This window comes from Barbus barbus, assembly GCF_936440315.1.
Source record: "Barbus barbus genome assembly, chromosome: 19".
NCBI classification, from domain to species: domain Eukaryota; kingdom Metazoa; phylum Chordata; class Actinopteri; order Cypriniformes; family Cyprinidae; genus Barbus; species Barbus barbus.
In genome coordinates, this window is record NC_136747.1 from 20,789,738 (window position 1) to 20,813,788 (window position 24,051).

At 37.2% G+C, this 24,051-nt stretch overlaps 1 protein-coding gene across 1 annotated transcript in view; it reads left to right on the forward strand.

The window, feature by feature from the left end:
* The first annotated feature begins 4,512 nt into the window (after positions 1 to 4,512).
* The window catches only part of LOC306885591 (nuclear factor of activated T-cells, cytoplasmic 1-like), a 44,134-nt gene continuing 24,595 nt past the window's right edge, over positions 4,513 to 24,051 (forward strand). The window contains exons 1-6 of the mRNA XM_079442236.1: positions 4,513 to 4,894; positions 7,117 to 8,149; positions 8,270 to 8,429; positions 13,698 to 13,900; positions 16,007 to 16,179; positions 17,874 to 18,014. Of these exons, the coding sequence (XP_079298362.1) occupies positions 4,876 to 4,894; positions 7,117 to 8,149; positions 8,270 to 8,429; positions 13,698 to 13,900; positions 16,007 to 16,179; positions 17,874 to 18,014 (1,729 nt within the window). The 5' untranslated portion in view covers positions 4,513 to 4,875. The remainder of the gene's footprint in view (positions 4,895 to 7,116; positions 8,150 to 8,269; positions 8,430 to 13,697; positions 13,901 to 16,006; positions 16,180 to 17,873; positions 18,015 to 24,051) is intronic.

Genomic DNA, 24,051 nt, shown 5'->3' on the forward strand with positions numbered 1-24,051 from the left:
GCATTAGCACTCATTGTATTATCATTATCATTAGAGCTAGTAGTTCTTGAAGTCGTAAAGCCACTGCCACTCCTGTTCATAGCAGTTAATAAGGTGTCTTTGGAATATAAATGAGAAAATTATGAGCAAATTTCATGTCCCAGTGTTGCAGTGGTAGTAAACTGGCTGACCTGCCTTCGGGGGCGTCTAATGAATTATTACACCAGGCTCTAGAATACTCCATTCTGATTGGTCAATCATGCCATCCAGTGATCTGCTATTGACCGTGACCATGGCAACTCAATCTCCTCTCATCCATGTAACAGAAATTTACTGAACCTAAAAAATAAAAAAGGTAATAATCCCACAATGATTTTTGCTCTGTATATCTGACAATAATTTTCTTCCAGTTCTGAGAAAAAAGCTAAAACTGTGAGATATAAATTCACAGTTCTGACAAGAAAAGTCTTGTTGAGAGTTCATAAGAAAAGTCAGAATTGTGACATAGGGCCTATATAATGTGAGATATAAAAAGGAAGCAAGCTTGTTTCCACCACACAAAAAAAAAAAAAAACAGGTGATTGCAACCTGTTATCATATTCCAACGTTTTACTTCTTTATTTCTTTTTTATATCTTGTAATTTTGCATTTATCTCTCAAAATTCATTTCAACTCATTTTATATGCAACTTGAAGGCATCTCGAGTTCAAAATCACCCTCTATATCCTTATATAGTGCACTATTTGAGGGCATAGCCATTTGTAGCAGTGTCCAAAACCATAGTGGACATTATCGAGTACGCTCGTTCAATCCCATAATAACAAGTGTGCAGGCCATGTACACTGCTAGTGCCTAATCACTGTCAAGGTCACGCTGAAGTCCTGTGTCTTGGCAGAGGCGGCATCCATATGACCTCAGAGGACTTCAAAATTTATGACTGTGATATTGTTGCAGTGTTTGATAGACCTGCTGTTTTATCATTAGTAGATGCTTTAAGATAATTTACGGTAACATAGATTATTGGACAATGTTTTACAAGAAAAAACTACTTCAAAAGTCATGTTTAATTCAAAGTGTTACTTGCCATTTCTTTATAATTATTTGTGATTTCCTAGCAGTTGACGTGAAAGTTGTTTTGAAGTAAATCCCACGCCATTTTTCCAGTGTAGCATTTTAAAATTAATTCAAAACACAAATGGTTATTTCACATCCATGCATTTGTTGATTTGGTAAGTAACCGTGTAATATGAGGAATTATGTCCAGTACAGTCATCCCTGATGTCGGTTTAGATCTAAATCTATTAACAGGCAACAAAAGGTCTTTGTAGGGACCTCAAAATACACCAGGTTTTTGGCATATACTGTACTGCAAAGCTGCGACAAACAAAATATCCAAAACTGTCCGGCTGGTGCTTAAAAACCCCTGCCCCTCAACAAAGGGCAGACAGAGTGGAAAAACTACAGGCCAACTGACGTAGAACTAGGCGCACGTCAATCAGCACAGTTAACGCTATTTATTACCTTCAGCCTGGAAGCTGTGTTTACTGCGGCACGCAGCTTGCTTTCACATTGCTGGGGAGGATAGGGAGGCCCTGCCCACATCCCCTCAAGCCCACTTAGGGCCCCTAACCAGTGGGTGAGAGCTTTCCATGAGGTCAAACAAATACATTTGACCCACAGAGCAGCAGGAGAGAGAGGACTGTAAGAGAGGGTAATGGCACAATTATCATGTTCCCATGATGAAAGAAACAGCTAGTGTTTCATAAATGGGCTAATTCCTGATGCAATTATATATCATCCTGTGCGTGTGGGGTGAAGGCTATTTGGCTCTCTTTTGTTACTCGACCTGGATGAATTCTTAGTGAGGGCAAACACTGTGCAGCTACTGCAAAACATGACCATGTCAGCTTGCAAAAGGCACATCAAAAAAGCCATTTATTTGCCTAATAGGAGGGAAACCGTATGCAATGTGTAAACCTTTGTGCAGAGATTGAAAATACAAACTTATTTTTGGTCTGAAAAACGGACTTGCATTAAGTTTAAGGTTATTGGCATGGGAAGGGTGACTTGCATTTCGAAACCTTTCACATAGTAATATAAAAAAAAAGCAAATATGCATCACTATTATGATAGTACATGTCGCTATTTACAATGGGGTGCTAATTAAGATGCATGTTTTCAATAGTAAGTACAAATAATGTTGTGTGGTGCATTGTGAGAATCCAACACTAATGCAAACATTTGCCAACATTTCTTGGCTTCAAGAAAGTCCTAGATGATTCCTGATGACGCAGCGAATCGCGCCCCACTGGAAAGCTGTCAAAACCGAAATCATAGTTGCCCTGGCTGCCAACAGCACCTTGTGATTTTCAGATCCCATTTCCCTGCACTGTGATGTCCTAAATAAACAACCAGAGCTGTTCGTCTGTTTATTAAATCACTATCAACGCACAGCAGTTGCTACGTGACGAGTCTCACAGAGACTGTATTTGTGTCTATTAATGGGACAATAGAAATTATTAACATGATAATGGCTAAACTGCCTTTGTTTTTCAAAACAACCACATTTGATTTCCGTTTCCAGTAGTAGCACATGTGAACACACTGGCTCTTTCGCCTTTTTTGCGTTTCATTATTATTGATTGCCTATTCATAAGAGAATCGTTATTTTTAATAGGCTCGGTCTGAAAGTTTTGATCAAGACTGACTCTGTGAGAGCAGATCTGGGGTTAACTGAATTAAGGGAGCTTACAAGTCAAACTCGTAGTGATTTGGGTTAGTATTCGGTAAGTACTTAGGTTAGTACTCAATTAGTACTCATTGAACTGAGAGCCGTCTCCTGCAATGGTTGACTCATAACGACCTGAGAACCAAACCTGAGAAGACAACTTTATATCTAAACATAATGGTTTTTATTAGCCTAAAACATGCAAAAACATTATTCAGCTAAAAGATTTTAACATTATTTATTATAAATGCAATTTTTTATTCTAAATTAGGCTTTGTTTTGTTTGCTGAATCGTGGCTGCAACATATCAGTCATTCTTGAGACATGGGACAAAACCCAGCAATTGTAACTGCTATTAGGTTTAAAAATAAAAAATAGTTTCAATTGTAAATGATATGGGGATTAATAATAGAATATATTTAACACAATTATCCCCTTTAATTTAATTTTATCATTATTATATGAAATCTATGACACTTATTGTCTTCTCACTACATCTAAAACAGTGTGTCCACAGAGAAGGGTTCAATCATTCATATGCTATAAAATGGATAAAAATGTTTTTTAATGATGAAGTGTAGCTTATCTTTTGAAAAGCTACACTTAATAATGTCTTATATCAAAGCAAATGTTGTCAGACATTTATTAAAATGTAATAAAATCAGGGAATATCAGGGGCAGCTGTCACTCTAAATGACCTCCTTGCCACAATCCTTCTCTGCAGAGTACATCACTGTCAGACAGGCTCTGGTCAGTTTTATAGTTTTAGAATATTTTAAATCCTAATGTTAATATTTCCTGGTCACAACCATATGTCAACACCATCTTCCAATTTCTGAGGAAATTATCTGAAATATTTAGATCATTTTATTTTCCTGAAGCAGGTTCCATTAGCATCTGTCATCAACAGAAAAAACAAACAAAATGCTTACTACATGAACTCAAAATGCCAAATTTGTCAACACCGTCAGATGTTACCACCATAAGATTGTGTGTTCCAAAAATACTTAAATGTGACTCTTAAATAAAAGCTTTATGAACAATAACATAGTCACTGATTGTTGTGTTTGTTTTAGTACAGTAATTGATTGATCCAACATGTAGTTAAAATGACTACAAATTCAGGTTTTCATCACCACCGTCAGATGAATATTTTGATATTTCATTATGATATTTTATATTTGTTGTGGAATTGTTGGTCACATGCCACATCTGCTAACACGAGAACGTGTTTTGAAATGTTAAAACATCTTGAATGCTGTTAAACATAAAGTTGAAATTAGCCTATATTACACAGTCCAAGGTAAAAAGCACTTAAAAAAAAAAAAAGCTCAGTACACATAAGATGCATAAATGTAGGTTTTTTTTTTTTGCACCCTGTTTTGTCCCACTTCTCAAGAATGACTGATGTGAAATTACAATAAACCTCATTTTTAATAATAATAAGCATCACCGTAAACAGCGATATATTTGCCTACATATGGCTCGATTGGAACGTTTCAGAGAATGCAATAATAGGCCGGGATGTCAGGGGAGTAAGACAACCGCTGAATCATTATTTGAGCCGGTTCTTTAATACAAACTGTTCAAAAGAACCGATTCGCGGAAATGAGTTGGACTTCCCTTCTCTAGCAGATGCGCATGCGCACACGCCGGCTCATTTGCATCGGGTTTCAACGGCTCCACATCTGGAAATGTTGAGAGGAGAGAATCCCTCTCTTCATCTGCTATCGAGCTTGAGACGTGGTGCCTGCGTCACTCCATTAAGAGGCGGGGCTTCACGGAGGTGTTTCCCGGCTTTATATAGATACAGGACCTTTCCATCGCAAAGCAGTGCGTCACCAGAACCCCTGGAAACTAACATGCAAGTCCAGAATAGAAAATATAACGAGTTCGACAAAGTGTATTAAAATAATATCCATACATTTTTGCGTTATTACATGCGCTTTTAAGTGTTGTGTAGCCTACCGAATGATTTGAGCTTTCAAATCCTTTACACAGTTCTCTCGTGACTGGAATACACCTTTATTGCGGTAGAAGTGAACACGTTTATCACAGATATTCTGGACTCGTCTTTACATTGGGAACTAAAACGCTCATCGGACACTGTCGTGCGTTTTGGGAAAGTGCGTTGAACTTGCTGTGAGTTCACTCTACACATCGCAAGCATGAAATCCGCAGAGGAAGGTAACGTATTAAGATGATTAAATGCATCCAGTCACACTGTGTCTTATTTCACGCCAATGTGTTTATGTATTATTATTTTCATAGATGTATTATTGAACCAATTAATACAGATTCGCGCACGTTTGCTTATGAATTGACCTGTTGTGGTGATTAAATAAATCAATACTGCTCTCGTGCGCGCACTTATATCTGTTACTAAAGGAGACCAGGGAGAGTTGTAACATTTGGTTTTAACTTCCCTAACTCGTACCATGTGTCTCAAACTTTGACATAACATTCCCATATTTGTCTGCTACAAATTAAAGTAATTTAAAAATCTGCAGCATGTTCCTAAAGTGCGTAAAGTAAGGTCCGGTACAACGACTGCTTTTGTAATCTACCCCACTAACGAGGTGAGTTGGGACAGTTAGAGGGATAGATATAACACTTTATAGAAAATATGGGCATTTTAATTCCTCTGCATGGATTTACTGTGCCACAATTAAAAAAAAAAAAATGAATAAAAATAATCAGTGTATCTGATCACCACTCCAATCCAATAGTATATTATATTTATAGCCAAACAAATAAGTTAGTGTTATCATTCTGTGTCTATTATAGATAGGACTTTGGTAAGTTGTGTTACAACCCTCCCCATATGATAGTGAGTTCACCCCAGTAACTAATTGGTGGTGTTACAGCTTGCCCTGCTCTACTGCTCTGTTGTTAATGTTTATTCATTCTTTTTTATTTCTGGACTAGTGGAATTAATGTTATTTCTTATTTAATCAACGGGCTGAATGGGTTTTTCTCAGTTTAAGACTGCAGTAGGGAGTGGTGGGTGTGACGAAGATGAATAAGCAGGGACGTTATTTAGATTGTGGGTTTTTGCATCCCTTTCTTTGCAGCATCTGTGCATTTGTCAAGATAACTTAGATTATAGTTCATAACGACTGCTCTACTAAAATAAAACAAGTTCTCATATTTTCTGCTGAGAAAAGTAACTTTAAACCGGCCTTAAGATGGTTTCCTGGTCTTTACTGGTTTAAGATGGTCTCCTTAGCTGGTCTCCTAACTTAACCTGCTGAAATGTGCCCAAAAGCCTTTTAAATCCAACCAGCAGACCAGCATAATCATGCTGAGAGACCAGCAAACCTGCTTAGGCTGATTTACGGTGTTTTATTTCAGTGTGGTTGCTAATATACTTTTAGTAATCAGTAATTTAGTACTTTTATTTATTTTTTTAAGCTATCAGAATCACATAGTGTATACTTATGGCTTGCTTACAAAAATCTAATATGTAGTTGTTAACTCGATTCAAAACGATACATACATTAGGGATACATTAGCATGCTATCAGTATCCAGGGTGCTTTGTTGCGCTGTGGTCACATTTTCAAGTATCCGTGTTTTTAATCGTCCTCTAAAGTAGCGAGAAATCGTTGCAAATTTTATTGCAAGCAGAGCCAGTAGTGACTGTGCGCCAGTTTGGGCTAACTTACGTTACATATATTTCCACCAGGTTGGACTGACTGACTACAGTGACTCACTCAACTCAACTGTGTTTTTCCCCCCTTACTCCGATTACTCATTAAAAGAATATATTTCTGTTAATATAGCTGTAAAGATAAAAAGTTTGATAGGCCAAATGATGTATTATTTAATTTTTTTAAATGTTCTAAAATATTTTTGATAAGCTACAAGTATTCTAAAATGCTACAGTTGTCAATGAATCATCTCCAGGAAGCTCTAACCATTATGTTTTGGAATATTTAAAAAAATTTCTGGACAAGATATTTTGTTTTCGTCATCTTGTATAGGCCTATACATTGCATAGACGCAAATGATTGCCTCTGTTTTTCAACAGACATTGCTTATGAGTATTGGTTTTCCGTCTGGTTTTGTCCTCAGGAAGATATTTTTAACGCTTTGTTATTTTTGGCTTGGTATTTGTGTATCACTCACCTTGCTTCCTCTGCAGAGGTTGTGGCTTTTAACCACTAACGTTTTTGACTCACAGTTATTACTTATAAAGAACAATTTGTTATTGCCCTTTTTATACTAAATGGCAGTTCTTAAAAAAAAAAAAGAATAAAGTTTATTAGATGTGGATTATTGCAAAAGCAACAGTCTTCTTATAATACTCTATGTGCACAGGAAATATATTTTGCACCTATTCTCTTTGATCTCAATAGCTTATTTTTAGTTGCAGCACCTCATGAAAATGTGATTTGCTCCTTACAGATGCATACGGTTACAGCCAAAACACCAGCATCTCACTACCTCTGAGCAACCCCTGCCCACCCTCCCAGTACCACAATCTCCAGACCAACCCTTCCTTGTCGATATCCATCAGTCAGCCATCCTCGTTCTCCCCTCAAGATGACATGAGCTCAGTGGGTTACTTCCAAACATCCGGAACCCGGTCCAACGGAGCTCCCACATTGGAGAGCCCACGCATTGAGATAACAGCTTACGGGCAGTTCTCCGAGGACGAAGTGGAGGATAACAGCGTTCCCGTGGCCAAGCGAGTCAATTCCATTGTGACATTAACTTTGCCAAGTGTCGATGGTTATCGTGACCCCACCTGCCTCAGCCCGGCAAGCAGCGTGTCTTCCCGTAGCTGCCATTCAGATGCATCATCGTACGAATCAGGCTTTTCATACAACTACGACAACTCGCCGCAGAACTCGCCCTGGCAGTCTCCCTGCGTCTCCCCGAAAGGTTCCTCATCTCTGCAGTCCTGCACCCTCGGTGCTTCTCCACGCCATTCTCCATCCGGTTCTCCCCGTACCAGTATCACCGATGACAGCTGGGTGGGCACCCGAGGCTCGCGACCAAATTCGCCTTGTGGTGGTAAACGGAAGTACAGCTTCAACGGTGTCCCCTCGCACAAGTACCATCCATACTCACCGAATCAGTCCCCAGGGCTGTCGCCACAAACTTCGCCCCGTCTCAGCGTGACAGAGGACACCTGGCTGCCCAACACCAACCAGTACACCAACTCCGCCATTGTCGCCGCCATTAATGCCCTCACCACAGATGGATTAACAGATCTTGGGGAGGGGATCCCTTTGAAGTCCCGCAAGACCAGTCTGGAGCACAGCGCCTCGATGAACCTGAAAGTAGAACCAGGTGGAGAGGAGACAGGATCCCTGGAGCTTTGCCAGGAGGACTTCTCCTCAGCACGTCTGCCCTTTAAAAAAGAGACCTACTGCAGTGGCTTCTTGGATGTGCCCCAACACCCATATTGGTCCAAGCCGAAGCCTTACATCAGGTTGCTAGCATGAAAGAATTTCTTTCATATTCCAAGTAGTTCAGTCATTTATCTGTGCTAACCAAAGTTTTCTTTTTCTCCTTGCCTCGTTATTGGACTCTCTCACTCTTATTCTCGAAGTCCATCGCTGCCTGCTCTCGACTGGCAGTTGCCTTCCAGTTCAGGGCCGTACAGCCTACAGATTGATGTCCAACCCAAGTCCCACCACCGTGCTCACTATGAGACTGAAGGCAGCAGAGGGGCTGTAAAAGCACTAGCGGGAGGGCATCCAGTGGTCCAGGTATAAGTTCACAATCTCTCCGAAAAATATTTATTATATTTATAATATCATCATTTATTAACCATTATGATCTTCCAAACCTGAATGACTTTCTTCTGTGTAATTCTGCTTTTGTCCATAATATGAAAATCAATGGAGTCCAATACAACAATGGACAGCAATGACTTTCATTGTATGGTCAAATAAATATTGAGACATTTTTCAAAATATCTTTTTTGAAACAGGTTTTTGAAAGACTAGTAGACTAGTGAAAGGGCTAGTAAATAATAACAGAATTATTATTTTTTTGTTGAACTGTCCCATTAAGTCTTAAAGCGGTAATTCACCACTGTCAATGTGGGCTTTTAACAATGATGTTTTTAATAACTGCATTTGACAGATAAAAAGGTATATCTGGGTGCAGGTAAGAGTAAACATGATTAATTTAAATGTACTACCAATATTGTAACAATACAAAGCTGGTGTATACCAAGTATACCAAAAGCTGCAGGTTCAGTTTTAACTAGGATAATGCAGAAAATGGATAGTTAGATTGCAACATAAGTCCTCTAGGTTCATCATTGCATTGCATAATATACAGCTCAAAATTTTGGGGGCATTATGTTTTTTTTTTTTATTGTTATTGTTTTTGAAAGTAGTCTCTCGTGCTTACCAAGGCTGTATTTATTTGATCAAAAACACAATAATAACACAAATATTTTGAAATATTATTACAGTTTAAAATAACTGCATTCTATTTGAATATATTTTAAAATGTAATTTATTCCTGTGATGGTAAAGCTGAATTTTCAGCCGCCATTACTCATTTTCTTCAGTGTTACATGATCCTTCACAAATCATTCTAATATGCTGATTTCTTATTATCAATGCATAAAACAGTTGTGCTGCTTTTTTTTACAAAAATACAAATTCAAAAGAACAGCATTTTTATTTGAAATGGAAAAAATCTTACTGATCCTAAACTTATTATTAGTAGTGTATATACACTTAGCTGTCCTTCATTTGGGAAATTTTCACAGAATGTCTTATTTTGAACCATTTTTAATCAACATCCTGCAGCATCCTCTCCATGATGTGCCACAGTGGTATACATTCCTTATATTTGTTTTCTCTCAAGTCATAGTGACACGCTGTGATTTAAACGCTTATATTGTTCGTATTTACTGCCATGTCCAAGTTAAGGAAGCATGAAGCAAGTACTTCTGATATTTCTCAAAACAACAGTGTCGTGGTGTCAGTCCGTTCCGCTCAACAGACACCGTTGAGTCACAGCCCTCATTTGCTGTCGTAGCTGAATCATGGGTATTTACTGCACAAGTTGGTTGCAGATGCTCCCTAATGGATAACAGAATTCCTAAAGACAGGAGTCGTGGTTTTAGCTGAAAAAAAAAAAAAATGTCTGTGGTTGGACGTGACTCTTGGGGTATGCTAACCACAGTCTCCACAACTGCTTTCGCCGTTAAAGGTGAACTCAACATTTCGAAGTACATCTGTGGCTGCTGGGTACATGGATTCAAAATAATGAGGTGCTAATGATTGTGAACACGTGGCTCAGTGCGACTCCCTTCTGAAAAAACAAGGTCCTCTCACTCTCGTGTTTTATTTTTTTCAAATTCATTGCTGTTTCCGGCCCAGTGCACAGACTGCCTTTTGTTTAGCTGAAGGTCCTCGTACTGCACTGACATCATGTGCAACAGCATCGTGTGGAGGCGTCCAGTCTCCGCTGCACACAGTTCTGGCAGGCAAGTAAAAGGGGAGTGTTCGAAGGAGCCTCAAACAAGCTTGTCCCATTCTGTAAACCATCAGATTAGAGAGCGCTCTCAGTTGCACGTGTTCTTCTTTTAGTGTACGGCACCTCCCTTCATGCTCTGTCACCACTGATGTCCTCCTCTGAGGATCTCAGTCAAGTTATTTTGTGACCTTCAGTGGAGTTGTTAAAAGCACATTGGCAGTCATTTTTGGGTGGTATCGCAGCATTTCAATTAAAGTTTTACTCTCACAGACCAAATAGACTTGTGGCCACTATAATTTGCATTCTGATCTTAATGAATTAGCTGTATTTTCAGTATTTTAAGCACCTACTTTATGTATTCCCATAACTATGTGAGTCACTACAGCCTCAGAGTTAGTCTTGGACCACCCCCCTCCCCCCCTTATGTCTCTCCACTTGGGGTTTAGTGGTTTTTGGTGGTCAGGATTTCTGTACCCAGGCTGCTAGAGCCCCTCTCTCTCCCCCTGCTCGGGTTCCTGGTGGTTTCTGTCAGATTTTTTGTATCCTGGATGCAGTTTGACCACATGCGCCATTGGATTGACGGTAGACGTGAGTGTGTAGCCTCTGAAGTAAGCCTGCTGCACCACAGCTATGTGCTTCCACGTCTGCGCTTAAGTCTCTCGGGAAGCTATCTTCTCAAAGAACAGCTCTGTCAACAAAAATCACTGCCGTAACTGGAAGAAGTGACGAAATCCCTAAATATAGGTTTGGTTTGTACGAGCAGTGCTTCCACATTTATAATATTCAGACTGGTTTTATCTCATAGGCCTACTGTGACTGGGATGAGCTTTATTACTTTTTTATTGAGTACTGCTAGTAGAGTTTTTTGTTTGGTTGAGTATTTTTAGGACTTATTTTATTATGGTAATGGGTCTCATTTACTAACAACTGCATACTCAAGTGTTCTTACTTAAGTGTGTAAAAAGGCATAGAAATTTGTTATTTTCCCCAGTATTACACTTAAAGATAAACTCCTTTTAGATAGACTTTAAATACACTCATTGCATTTTTATTGCAATAATAAATAATTAATCATTAAAGTTCTTAAAATTGATAATCAAAAATAACCCTTTTGAAACCACTGAATAAATGTATTTACTCAGGTTTTTTAAAAGGATTTATCACAATGTATTTACTTGTTTCAACATGATTGTTTTAGTTTGATATATTATGTAATATAATGTAATAGTATTAGTGCTGTCAATCGATTAAAAAAATTAACTAATTGATAGCAAATTTTTCTGAAATTAATCGTGATTAATCACACCTAACATTAAAGTTTTTAAATATACTTTTATATTGCAATAATTTGATATTCAATCTTCAAATTAATGTACAAACAACATAAAGACAGTATATTTTTAATATTTGTTTAATGGCATCTTTTTATGCATTTTTATGACTGAAGGACAGTATCACTGATACCAATTAATACAGATTTCCCTATAAAAATGTTTCCCCCTAATATTTAACCATTTACTATAACCATTCAACTTTACATTATAATTAAGAGCTATCAATTTTAACATTTATTGGACTTTAAAAATAACTTCTAATTTAATTGAACGCTGAAGTGAAGTTGACGCGCACGTCTGAAACGTCTCCTGTTTGATGTGCTCATAAAGACGTTCTACGACTGAATAAATGCACTTCTTGTCAAGAAAAAGAGACAGAATTAGCAGTTATGAGTGGGGTGGCCAACCCTAGGCCCCGCCCCTGCGTTAATGGCATTAAATCATTTTAACCCGCTAAACTAAAAAAATTAATCGCCTGCGTTAACACGCTAATTTTGACAGCCCTAATTTATTTATATATATATGTATGTGTGTATATATATATATATATATATATATATACACACACAATTTTATGATGATTAATGTAGTTAAATGAACAACTTACTCACAAATATGTAAAAATAATCAAATTAAATTAAATCATTTTTCCAGTATTGCACTAAGAATTCTAAATTTGATCTTCACAAAAAATGCATGAATTTGTATTTATGAATCATGATTTTATTGTTTTAATGCATGTTCTGTTAGTGAATGAGCCCAATGAGAGGAACAGTTGGTCTTGCTCAATATCACTTGAGACGTAACCTCTTCCAGTAAGAATTTGCTCACTGAATCTGTCCAGTAACTCTTGAAAGGAGCCCGTGTTGTAGATCTACTTTTTTTTTCCCCCTCAAGCTCTTTCCCTCATCTGTCACAGATGTGCCACAGAGGTTGAGAGCTTGAGAGGGTGAGAACTGACCCACAGCACTCGGAGGTGCGGACACACTGCTCTGAACTCCGTGCCATGGGCAGAAAGAGTCTTGGCATTCCTCTAGTGGGTGATAATGTAATGAAGTGAGGGGAGGGTTCTGAGAGTGCGATCTCTCTGGCCTCTGTCTTTCTGGCCTGTGCACTCCCTACTGCCTGAATAAACACAAATGCCAGGCTCAAACATATCTACTAAAATAAATATACAGACTTTCACCACAGATGCTGACCACCCTCCTTGAGGATCACCATACATCAGCCGTGTGTTATATAGCTTTGACCAAATGTGCTTGAGTTTTGAAAATATATCTTTAAATTCAAAATCTTACTTCATACTTGCGTCAACAATTTATGATTTAAAATCTTTCTTTTTTGTCTTTTTATGGTTTTCCTTGTGTAACTTGTTTTTCAGCTTCCACAATCAGTATCTTCTCGTTTACACTATGTATTTGATAATTAATATACACTACCAATCAAAAGTTTGGGGCTGGTAAGATTTTTAAGTCACTTATGCTCGATGAATTTAGTTGATCAAAATACAGTAAAAGCAGTAATATTGTGAAATATTATAACAATTTAAAATAACTGTTTATATGTTAATTTGAAATGTAATTTGTTTCTGTGATGAGTAATTTTAGAGTAATTTCACCATTACTTTATTCTTCAGTGTCACATGATCTTTCAGAGATCATTTTAATATGCTGATTTGCTGCTCAAGAAACATTTATTATTATTACCAATGTCAAAAGCAGTTGTGCTGCTTAGTACTTTTGTGGAAATACTGATAGATTTTTTGATGAATAGAAAGTTCATTTATTTGAAATCTTTTATAACATGATTAATCTTTTTACTGTCGATTATTTTAATGCATTCTTGCTGAATAAAATATTAATTTCTTTGAAACCTTTGAATGGTAGTGTACTTGTATGACAAACAGATTTTTGGTCCAATGAGATTTCAGTGTGGGTGGAGCTACCTTCCACATGCTGAAGAAATAAAAACCAATCAACTGACAAAATGTAGCTTCATTTTGTAGCCACCTTCTGAGCGTTTGAAGAGGAACAGTATAATTTGTTGATTGTTTGGCTTCTATTTATTCATTACCTGCTTTGAAATCTCAGTGGTCCAAAAATCCCATTTTACATGAAACATTTTCTGATTGGCTGTGATTGTCACTTTCTTGTTCTTGAAGAAACATGTTATGCCAATAAATTCATGTGTGTATCTTTTCAGCTTCATGGCTACATGGAGAGTGAGCCTCTGACCCTACAGCTGTTTATTGGGACAGCAGATGACCGTCTTCTCCGGCCTCATGCCTTCTACCAGGTCCACCGCATTACCGGGAAGACCGTATCCACACCAAGCCACGAGGTCATGCAGTCCAACACCAAAGTTCTTGAGATTCCTCTGCTGCCTGAGAGCAACATGAGGGCCATGTGAGTATGCGTGCACATCTCAGAAAGACACTAAGAAACAGGAAAAACACAGAGAAACATCCAGCCCAGTGGGGGGAATTGTTTGTACCTCATAATTATGTATATCCACATGCATCCTGTTCATGTTTCCTGCAATAAACAACATTGATTCTTTAGAAACCCCCCGTTTTACCGCCGATCCTCCTGTTGTGAAGGCAGTTGCTAAGCAGAAGTGTGTTTTTTTGTGTGTGCAAGAAGTCCCAGCGCCGTGGGTTTCCCTTGAATGAGCTCCAGGGCTCGTGTTACAGGAGGCCTCTGGTCGCGTGGAGCCTGTAATGGCACGCTGGGGTCTGTTCTGCAAGCCAGGCGGTAGCGGTCTTACCAGCTCAGCATTTTCTTCCCTCTCTATAATGGATGTAACTTATGCAAAAAAACAAAAAGCCACACACCCTTCTGGATCTTGTTTTAGCGCTTTCTGGGGAGCGTTCCCGCATTGTCACGTTTGTGTAGTAAAGCCAAAAATTGGTTATGTCCCTGTGTCAGTGCAGTTTAACCAATTTTACACTTTTAGTGTCTCATTTCACATTTTGATTGGAGAGAAAATGCTGTTTTTTACTTTGTATGTGGAGTTCGGTTTGGACGCATTGTGTTGAAATGGGATGCTGGAAGCTCAACACGGGCAGTTGTTTTGGAAAAGGAATGATGACTATAACCTTGCTCTATTATAGTAGCTGTATAGTTAATAATTTGGTAGGCGCTTATAATTCAGTTTATGATTCCATTTATTATATAACTAGTTTTTTATTTTATATTACATCTAATTTACATTTGAAATAACTTTAATTTTCATCTAAAATCAGGATGACACCTAGAACACAATGTGCTCATCCTCACCACATGCACATGGAAATGTTAATATCTGACATTCCAGTATGGCAAGCCGTTTTGACTTTTATTCATTCTCAGGATATGAATTCTTGATATCAACAATTCAATTTTTACTAGTTAAAATGTTAATTCTTGATATCAGGAATTAGATTTCTACTAGTAACAATGTTAATTCTTGATATCAACAATTCAATTTTCACTAGTTAAAATGCTAATTCTTGATATCAACAATTAAATTGTTGATATCTGTAATTGTATTTTCACTAGTTAAATGTCACCATAGGCTGCCATTCAAAATCAATTGCTGATATCAAGAATTAATTCCAATTTCACATCTCAGAAATACAATTCTTACTAGTAAAAATGTCTATTCTTGATATCAACAATTAAATTGTCACTAGTGACAATGTTCATTTCTGATATCTGAAAATGTATTTCTGATATCAACAATTGGGAGGGTAATTTCTGATATCAACAATTCTTGATATCAACAATTTAATTCTTGATATCAGAAATTAACATTGTCACTAGTGAAAATTAAATTGTTGATATCAACAATTTAGTTCTTGATATCAAGAATAGACATTTTTACTAGTAGAAATCTAATTCCTGATATCAAGGATTAACATTTTAACTAGTAAAAACTGAATTGTTGATATCAAGAATTCATATCCTGAGAATGCATAAAAGTCAAAACGGCTTGCCATAATTCCAGTGTCTGCACAGCATTGACAGATTACTCATATTCAGTCTTTTTTTTTCTCTCCGTTTTTTTTTTTTCTTCTTTCAGATTTCCTGTTTTTGCCTAAAAAAGTAAGCTTTAAGGATCTTTTCACTCATGTGCAACTTAAATAAAGGGCCCTAAATGTTTCTTCAATGCAAAAATTTGACAGGCTTTTAAATAACTATTTACTTGTGTTGGCTTGAAGGATTTGAACATTTAATGGAGAAAGTAAACTTTTCATGGATTTTTTTTTAACAACATCTCTGCCATGTCAGAAGCAGATTTGGAAGAGGCGAGAGAGAAAGGGCATTTATTTATGCAGCCAAGAATAAGGGCCAGGCGTAATTTTGGCAGAAATGGTACAAAAAAATTCAGGCAATAAATTAAACGTTTACTCTGTTCCGAGAAAATGTTTATTAAACAGCTGTCTAACGATATTTACAGCATATTTTTGTACTTCTGAAAGGATTTGTTGAGTCTATTCCTAAAACATTAACGTTCTTTCTGTGCCACAGAATCGATTGCGCGGGAATTCTCAAGCTGCGTAACTCAGACATCGAGCTCCGGAAGGGCGAGACAGACATCGGACGGAAGAACACACGTGTGAGGATGGTGTTCCGTGTCCACATCAACCAGCCTAATGGCAGGATGGTGTCCTTACAGGTGGCATCTAACCCCATTGAGTGCTGTGAGTCATGCCACTAAAATCTCACTAAGTCCTTTTTTTTTATTCAATGTGACTAACATTGCATTCAGTGTATACTTTTTATCAGTTAATTCATTTACTGAGCTTGCTAGCATTATGCTCTACTGACAGGAATGTTGAAATTAGATGGAATTTAATCAATAAATCAAAGACAGATTTGACTTTTTATATACACACTTTTTTTTTTGCTCTCATAATGAGCACAGCTCTTAAAGTATGACTAATTTCTGGGTTAAGGGTTCCAGATCAAGCGTAAACATGAATGAAATGCATGTGAAGCCTATATCAGGTAACATTTTCAAAAGCACAAACTGAAAGTGCAGACTGAACTGCCATATATTCAACATATACATACATATACATGCACGCATACATATATATACATATGTATACACTTGTATATACTTCAGTATCACAAGATCCTTCAGAAATCATTCTAATATGCTGATTTATAATCAATGTTGGAAACTGTTGTGCTGCTTCATATTTTTTGGGACCTGTGATTTTTTTTTTGTTGTGATTTTCTCTGATTAATAAAAAAGTTAAAAAGAACAGCATTTATTTAAAAAAAAGTTATTTTTATTACAATATACAATGCTATTCAAAAGTGTGGGGTCAGTACATTTAATACTTTATTCAGTAGAGATGTTAAATGAATTAATACTTTTATTCAGGAGGGATGTGAAATGAATAAAAAGTCATAGTAAAGACTTGCATTGTTAGAAAAGATTTCTATTTTGAACAAATGCTGCTCTTTTTAACTTTGTATTCATCAAAGAATCAAAGAAAAAAGTATTACATGTTCCAAAAAAAAAACAATATGAAGCAGCACAACAGTTTCAACACTCAGCATATTAGAATGATTTCTGAAGGATCGTGTGACACTGAAGACTGGAGTTATGACGCTGAAAATTTAACGCTGCGTCACAGAAATAAATTATATTTAAAAGTATATCTAAATAGGAAACCAATTTTAGAAATTGCAATAAGATTTCACAATATTACTGTTTTTTTCTGTATTTTTAATGGAATAAATACAGCCTTGATGAGCAGAAGAGACTCCCTTAAAAAACCTTAAAAATCTTACTAATCCCAAACTTTTGAGCTGCTGTGTATGTGTATGTGTATGTGTATGTGTATGTGTATGTGTATGTATGTGTTGGGTCAATACGATTAATACACCATAAATTAATTTAAAAAATGACAGTAAAGACTTTTGCATTGTTAAAAAAATCAAATAAATTAAATTTCTTAGCATTTATATTTATCAAAGCCTGAAAAAAGTATAATAGTTTTTACAAAGATATTAAGCAGCACAGCCATTTTCAGTTGTGATATTAGAATGATTTCTGAAGGATCACATGACACTGAAGATGGAGTAATGGATGCTGAAAATGAATTTTTCCATCACAAGTAAAACAAATAAAAATACATAAAAAATATAAAACATTTATTTTAATGCAGCCTTAGTGATTCTATTAAAAACAATAAAAAAAATCTTACAGAACCCAAACCCATTTTTTTTAAGGAAAATATTGTAGTTGTACTGAGATTTAACTCCTTACCCTACAGTTGTACAGTAGAAAGTACAGTTGTGGATATATACAGATTTGAGTGGTTCTGCACATTTCCCTCTCTTTCCTCACTTTCTTTCTGTGTCTTTGTCCTCCTTGCAGCCCAGCGCTCAGCACAGGAGCTGCCCCTCGTGGATAAACAGAGCATGGAAAGCTGTGCCGCCTCAGGGGGGGAACAGATTCTTCTCAGCGGGCACAACTTCCAGCACGACTCCAAGGTGGTGTTTGTGGAGCGAGCACAAGGTAGGGAAAACGGAGCTGTGATTTGGTGTGTGTGTGTGTGTGTGTCTGTGTCTGTGTCTGTGTATGTGTGTGAGCAATAGGAATTGTTTTGAAATTGCCTCTCTTTTGGGAGGTTTCTGAAGATAATTCTTTAGGGACAAAGACTGAATCCCAATTTGCATACTTCCCCTAAGTACAAGGATATACGTAATGCTGACGATGGTTAATAACATAGTTTTAAGTGTGATGTAAACCTGTACAGGAGTATTGGGTTATAATTAGGCCCACAAGGAATCTCTGCGTCATTCGCAAAGTATGTCTCCCAACTCTTGCATGTTAATTAAATATTTTGGATTATTGATTATGCTTTCAGTTGCCAATACATGTCTAGTACACTTAGTTGCGTTTAGCACATCACGTTTGACCAGAATCCATTTCACAGATTGTCGCCCTAAAAACAAAAACAGATTTATAATATTAAGTTTCAATAACACGTCAGAGAACAATCGCAAACCAGTCCTCTTGCGTAGTTATAAAGGATCTAGACAATATTAGGCCAAAACGCATGTGTGTGTGCCATCTGGACACATTTGGCATGCTGTTTTCAATCCACTATGATTTGGGATGGATCTTCACCTTGGATACTGTATAGGACGGATAGTGAGCAAACTGGGATTGAGTAAAACACTGCTTAACTTCAAAAACTTCCCAATTTCTCAAATACTCTCCTGTCTTCCAATTTTTTTGGATGATCAATTATGAACTATTATGTAATTGGATTATATTACATTTAGAAAAGCTCATAATCAGAATATAGTTACTTACAAGTCCCCCTGAGATTTAAAGTTAAAACTTCAATAATTTTTGTTGGTAAATGGTCATATTGACATGCAGGTAAACATAAAATGTTATTTTGTTTTTATTTTAAGATCATTTATTCATTTTAATTTGGCATTTTTATGATTTAATTAATTATTAGCTTTTCACCAATTGATAAAACCCTGTAGTAATGTTTAATGCATTTGATGATGTTGACAACAAAGAAATAAATGATTTTTTTAGAACAATAATCCCATTTAAAGGTAGTTAAAAGTAATCCAAAAGTAGTCCGAAAAAAAATGCTTGAAATAAGTAATCAGGATTACATTACTGACTATGATTTTCATGTAATTTGTAATCAATAACAGACTATAGTTTGTTCATAATCTACCCAATACTGATCCCGTCCCTAAATTATCCCATTGGTTGAGCAATATTGTGTTTAATTTGTTGTGGGTCATGCAAAGTCATTATTGCACTAGTGTAATATGCAATTTAATTTTAAGATGGTGTGAAGTTGTCCTACAAATGGTTCCTCATAAATATATAAAGCAACACAACGGTTTTCAAAATTGATAATAAGAAATGTTTCTTGAGCACCAAATCATATTAGAAGGATTTCTAAAGGATCATGTGACATGGCACTGAAGACTGGAGTAATGGCTGCAGGAAATTCAGCTTTGCCATTACAGGAATATCTTAAAATTATTTTTGATGCCAGTCGTGGTGCAGAAACCACACACTGCAACTTTCTGTCCATAGGCCAATGGAAGTAAAGGGATCCAATATGAATATCGTCCTCCCTAGGCTTTATGCAGTGGCTTATTTGTTTGTTATTGTCATTAGCGTCAATGTGTACTCATTAGAGCATTTATACTGTGACGTCCCCTAGAAACCACACAGTATGTGTAGAAAAGTCCTGCTTTGTTCTTAAACTCCGGTCTTCAATAGTGTAAATGTGCGTGTATGCCTTCCTCCAGAAAAACCCTCCTACCACTCCCTCCAACCCTCCTTCTTCCCCTCTCTGCCGTCAAAATATCTCTCCCAATGCCAGAGTGCCACATGTGGAGCACATTAATGCGCTGTATTTTTAACCCAACAGATTTACATTTCCAGAACTTTCCATTGCCTGTGCTGCCCAGGAATGGAGCCCAAATAGAGAGAGAGTGCAGTCTGGGCTGTCCCTTGTGTCTGGGCATTTGTTTTGATTTTTTTTGTCTGTCTTTATTCAGGTCTCTCTCTCTTTTTCCATATGGAAAATAGAAGCAGTAGCCCTTGACTGTTGATACCTGGGATTTACAAACAGTCATTTCCTTGATGAGTTTGTCAAAAAAAAATGGAAAAAAAGGCAGGAGGTGCAGCCAAGGCCAAGTAATGTAAACACGCTGGATGTTTGGCGATCCGTAACACAAAGCCTGAAGGAAATGGCCCCATTGTTTTACCTGTGAAGAAGGGAACTCTGGGAAATGAAGCTGCTGAAATGCATTCAAGTTGTAGAATGATATTGAACCTCTCTTTAATATAGCAGGCAATTCTCTTTCTCTCTCTATCTATCTTGATGGTGAAATTTGTCATTTCAAATTTTATATTATCTTATTTACATTTAGTTTTAAAGGGATGGTTGGTTGGATGGATGGAAAGATGTTGTTGTGGATTAACTGATGAATGAGCATTTGTTTTAATTGCAGCATCACTAACATGCTGTCTAACCCACATTACATTTTTGGTTTGTGCACATATGTGCGTGGGTGTTTGTTTAAAGGAGAGATAGAGAAAGAGCGATAGAGAGGGCATGTGTGTGCTTGTCGACAGAAGGGTGTGTGCTCTTGTTTTTGAGAAGGGTTTCCCCGTGTCTGGCATCAACTGTGGATTCTTGGGCACTCCTCACATGGAAACACCCCTGAGCCAGTCCACCATTGGCATCAACAGCCCTCTCGCTCTCTTTCTCTCTCTGTCCAGTTTTCTAAAGACAAATCTTTTCCACTATCATTTTTCATGAGCTCGGTCACATGCTCCTGCTTCATTGCCTTATAACTTATTCCCCTGCATTTGCATTTGCCATCATCTATAAAACTTTTGCTTCTTTACAACTGGGAAACACTCTGTTTTTAGGAAGGGAACAAAGCAGTTCAGCCTCTGTATGGATTTTTAGTATCATGATTAACTAGTTTTAATAAATGAAAATAGTTTTAGGGATAGTTCGCCCATAAAATTGTATCATTATTTATTCATAGAAATGGTCCAAGCATCTTGCACACTATATTCATAATCTATACAATTGCATGTGTGTGAGTAACAGACCAAAATTTAAATGTGTGGCCAAGATATGCTTGAACAATGTCATTTTTGGGTGAACTGTTCCTTTAGATAAATTTGTTAGATTAATGTTATTGCAAGATTAATCAACATCATAACTGTTAATGAAAAGGAGTTGAAATGAATCTGAGGTCTGCAGTTCTGTGTAGTCCTTCTCTGTGGGTTCAATCTCGAAGGAATGGGTTGTTTTTGTTATGAGTAAAGAAGGGGCTCCCACAACGTGACTCACACACAGGGAATCCCTCTGTCTCTCTCTCCTTCTTTCTGACCATTGCTTCCTCTCAGCTGCAACGTGACTTCATGCACTCTTTTCCCATCTGTACTTGGAGCGTGTCTTAAATGGAAAGTCATAGACAGTAACTAATATGCAAAGGGAGAGGAAAAATACTGAGACTGTGAAAAAGAAAGAAGTGTAGGGGAATCATTTTAAACTGATTGGTGATTGAAAGTAAAGCTAAATGTTCAAATGGAATTACTGTCATTATTATTTCCATAGAATAGAATAGAAATGTCTTTGACAAAGCCTTGTCTGAATGTTTGAAAGTCTTACAGGTTTTTTAGGCCTTGTGTAATTTGATTACTGTAGTTTGAGGAGATGATGTTTCTAGATTACTTTTAAGGTGTTCTGGGTTGTTGCTATGGATTTGCTGAAACTGTAGGTAGGTTGACAGACAATGGATGAATGCATGATAATATGGATGATGACTGGATGGATACTATAGATAGATACTATAAATTGGTGAATGGATACTATAATTAGTTGAATGGATGGATACTATAAATGGATGGATGAATACGATGGATGGATGGACGGACAATGGGATGCTATAAATGGATGGATGGATTGGATACTATAGACGGTTGGTTGGTTGGATGGATGGATACTGTAGATGGTTGGATGGATGGGTACTATGAATGGATGGATGGATACTATAGATGGATTTATGGATGGATAGTATAGATGGATGGATGCTATAAATGGATGGATTGATACTATAGACGGTTGGATGGATGGATGCTATAAAGGGATGGATGGGTGGATGAATACTGTACACAGTTGGATAGATACTATAAATGGATGGATGGATCGATGGATACTATAAATGGATGAATGGCTGGTTACTATAGATGGAAGGTTGATATTATAGATGGATAGATGGATGGATACTATAGATGGTTGGATGGATGAATACTATAGACAGCTGGATGGATAGATACAATAAATAGATGGATGGATAGTATGGATGAATCGATGGATAGTATGGATGGATGGGTGGATAGATACTATAGAGAGTTGGATGGATAGATACTATAAATGGATGGATGGATACTGTAGAAGCTTGGATGGATGAATGGATGGATAGATACACAGACTAGCTAGACAGCTAGAGATAGATAGATAGATAGATAGATAGATAGATAGATAGATAGATAGATAGATAGATAGATAGATAGATAGATAGATAGATAGATAGATAGATAGATAGATAGATAGATAGATAGATAGATAGATAGACCAAATTCTGTAAATGTTGGGACATTTTTTAAATTTGAATAATATGAAAACAAACATTTTCAAATCACATGAGCCAATATTTTATTTACAATAGAGAACATAACAAATGTTTCAACTGACAAATTTTACACTTATCCACTAAATGAGCTCATTTCAAATTTGATGCCTGCTGCAGGTCTCAAAAAGTTGGCACGGGGCAACAAAGGACTGAAACGGCAAGACATTTTGAAAAGATTCAGCTGGGAAAACATCTAGCAACTAATTAAATTAATTGACATCAGGACTGTAACATGATTAGCTATAAAAGGGATGTCTTAGAGAGGCAGAGTCTCTCAGAAGTAAAGATGGGCAGAGGCTCTCCAATCTTTGAAAGAGTGCATAAAAAGATTGTGGAATACTTATAAACAACGTTCCTCAGCATAAAATTGCAAAGGCTTTGCAAATCTCATCATCTACAGTGCATAACATCATCAAAAGATTCAGAGAAACTGTCCGAAAGACCTTTTTTGGATGCCCGTGGTCTTCAGGCCCTCAGACAACACTGCATCACTCATCGGCATGATTCTGTCATTGATATTACTAAATGGGCCCAGGAATACTTCCAGAAACCACTGTCGGTAAACACAATCTGCCATGCCATCTGCAGAGGCCAACTAAACTCTATCATGCAAAAAGTAAGCCATATGTGAACACGGTCCAGAAGCGCCGTCGTGTCCTGTGGACCAAGGCTCATTTAAAACTGACTGTTTTAAAGTGTAAAAGTGTTCTATGGTCAGACGAGTCCAAATTTTACATTCTTGTTGGAAATCACGGATGCAGTGTCCTCCAGGCTAAAGAGGAGGGAGACCTTGCAGTGTGTCATCAGCGTTCAGTTCAAAAGCCAGCATCTCTGATGGGTATGGGGGTGCATAAGTGCATATGGTATGGGCAGCTTGCATGTTTTGGAAGGCACTATGAATGCTGAAAGGTATATAAAGGTTTTAGAGCAACATATGCTCCCCTCCAGACGACATGTATTTCAGCAGGGCAATGCAAACCACATACTTCAGCTATTACAAAAGCATGGCTTCGTAGTAGAAGAGTCCGGGTGCTGAATTGGCCTGTCTGCGGTCCAGATCTTTCACCTATAGAGAACATTTGGCACATCATTAAATGAAAAATACGTCAAAGACGACCACAGACTCTTCAACAGCTGGAAACCTTTATCAGGGAAGAATGGGACCAAATTCCAACAGCAAAACTCCAGAAACTCATAACCTTGATGCCCAGACATCTTCAAACTGTTTTGAAAAGAAGAGGAGATGCTACACCATGGTAAACATGCCCCCGTCCCAACTATTTTGAGACCTGTAGCAGGCATCAAATTTGAAATTAGCTCATTTTGTGCATAAAATTATAAAATTTCTC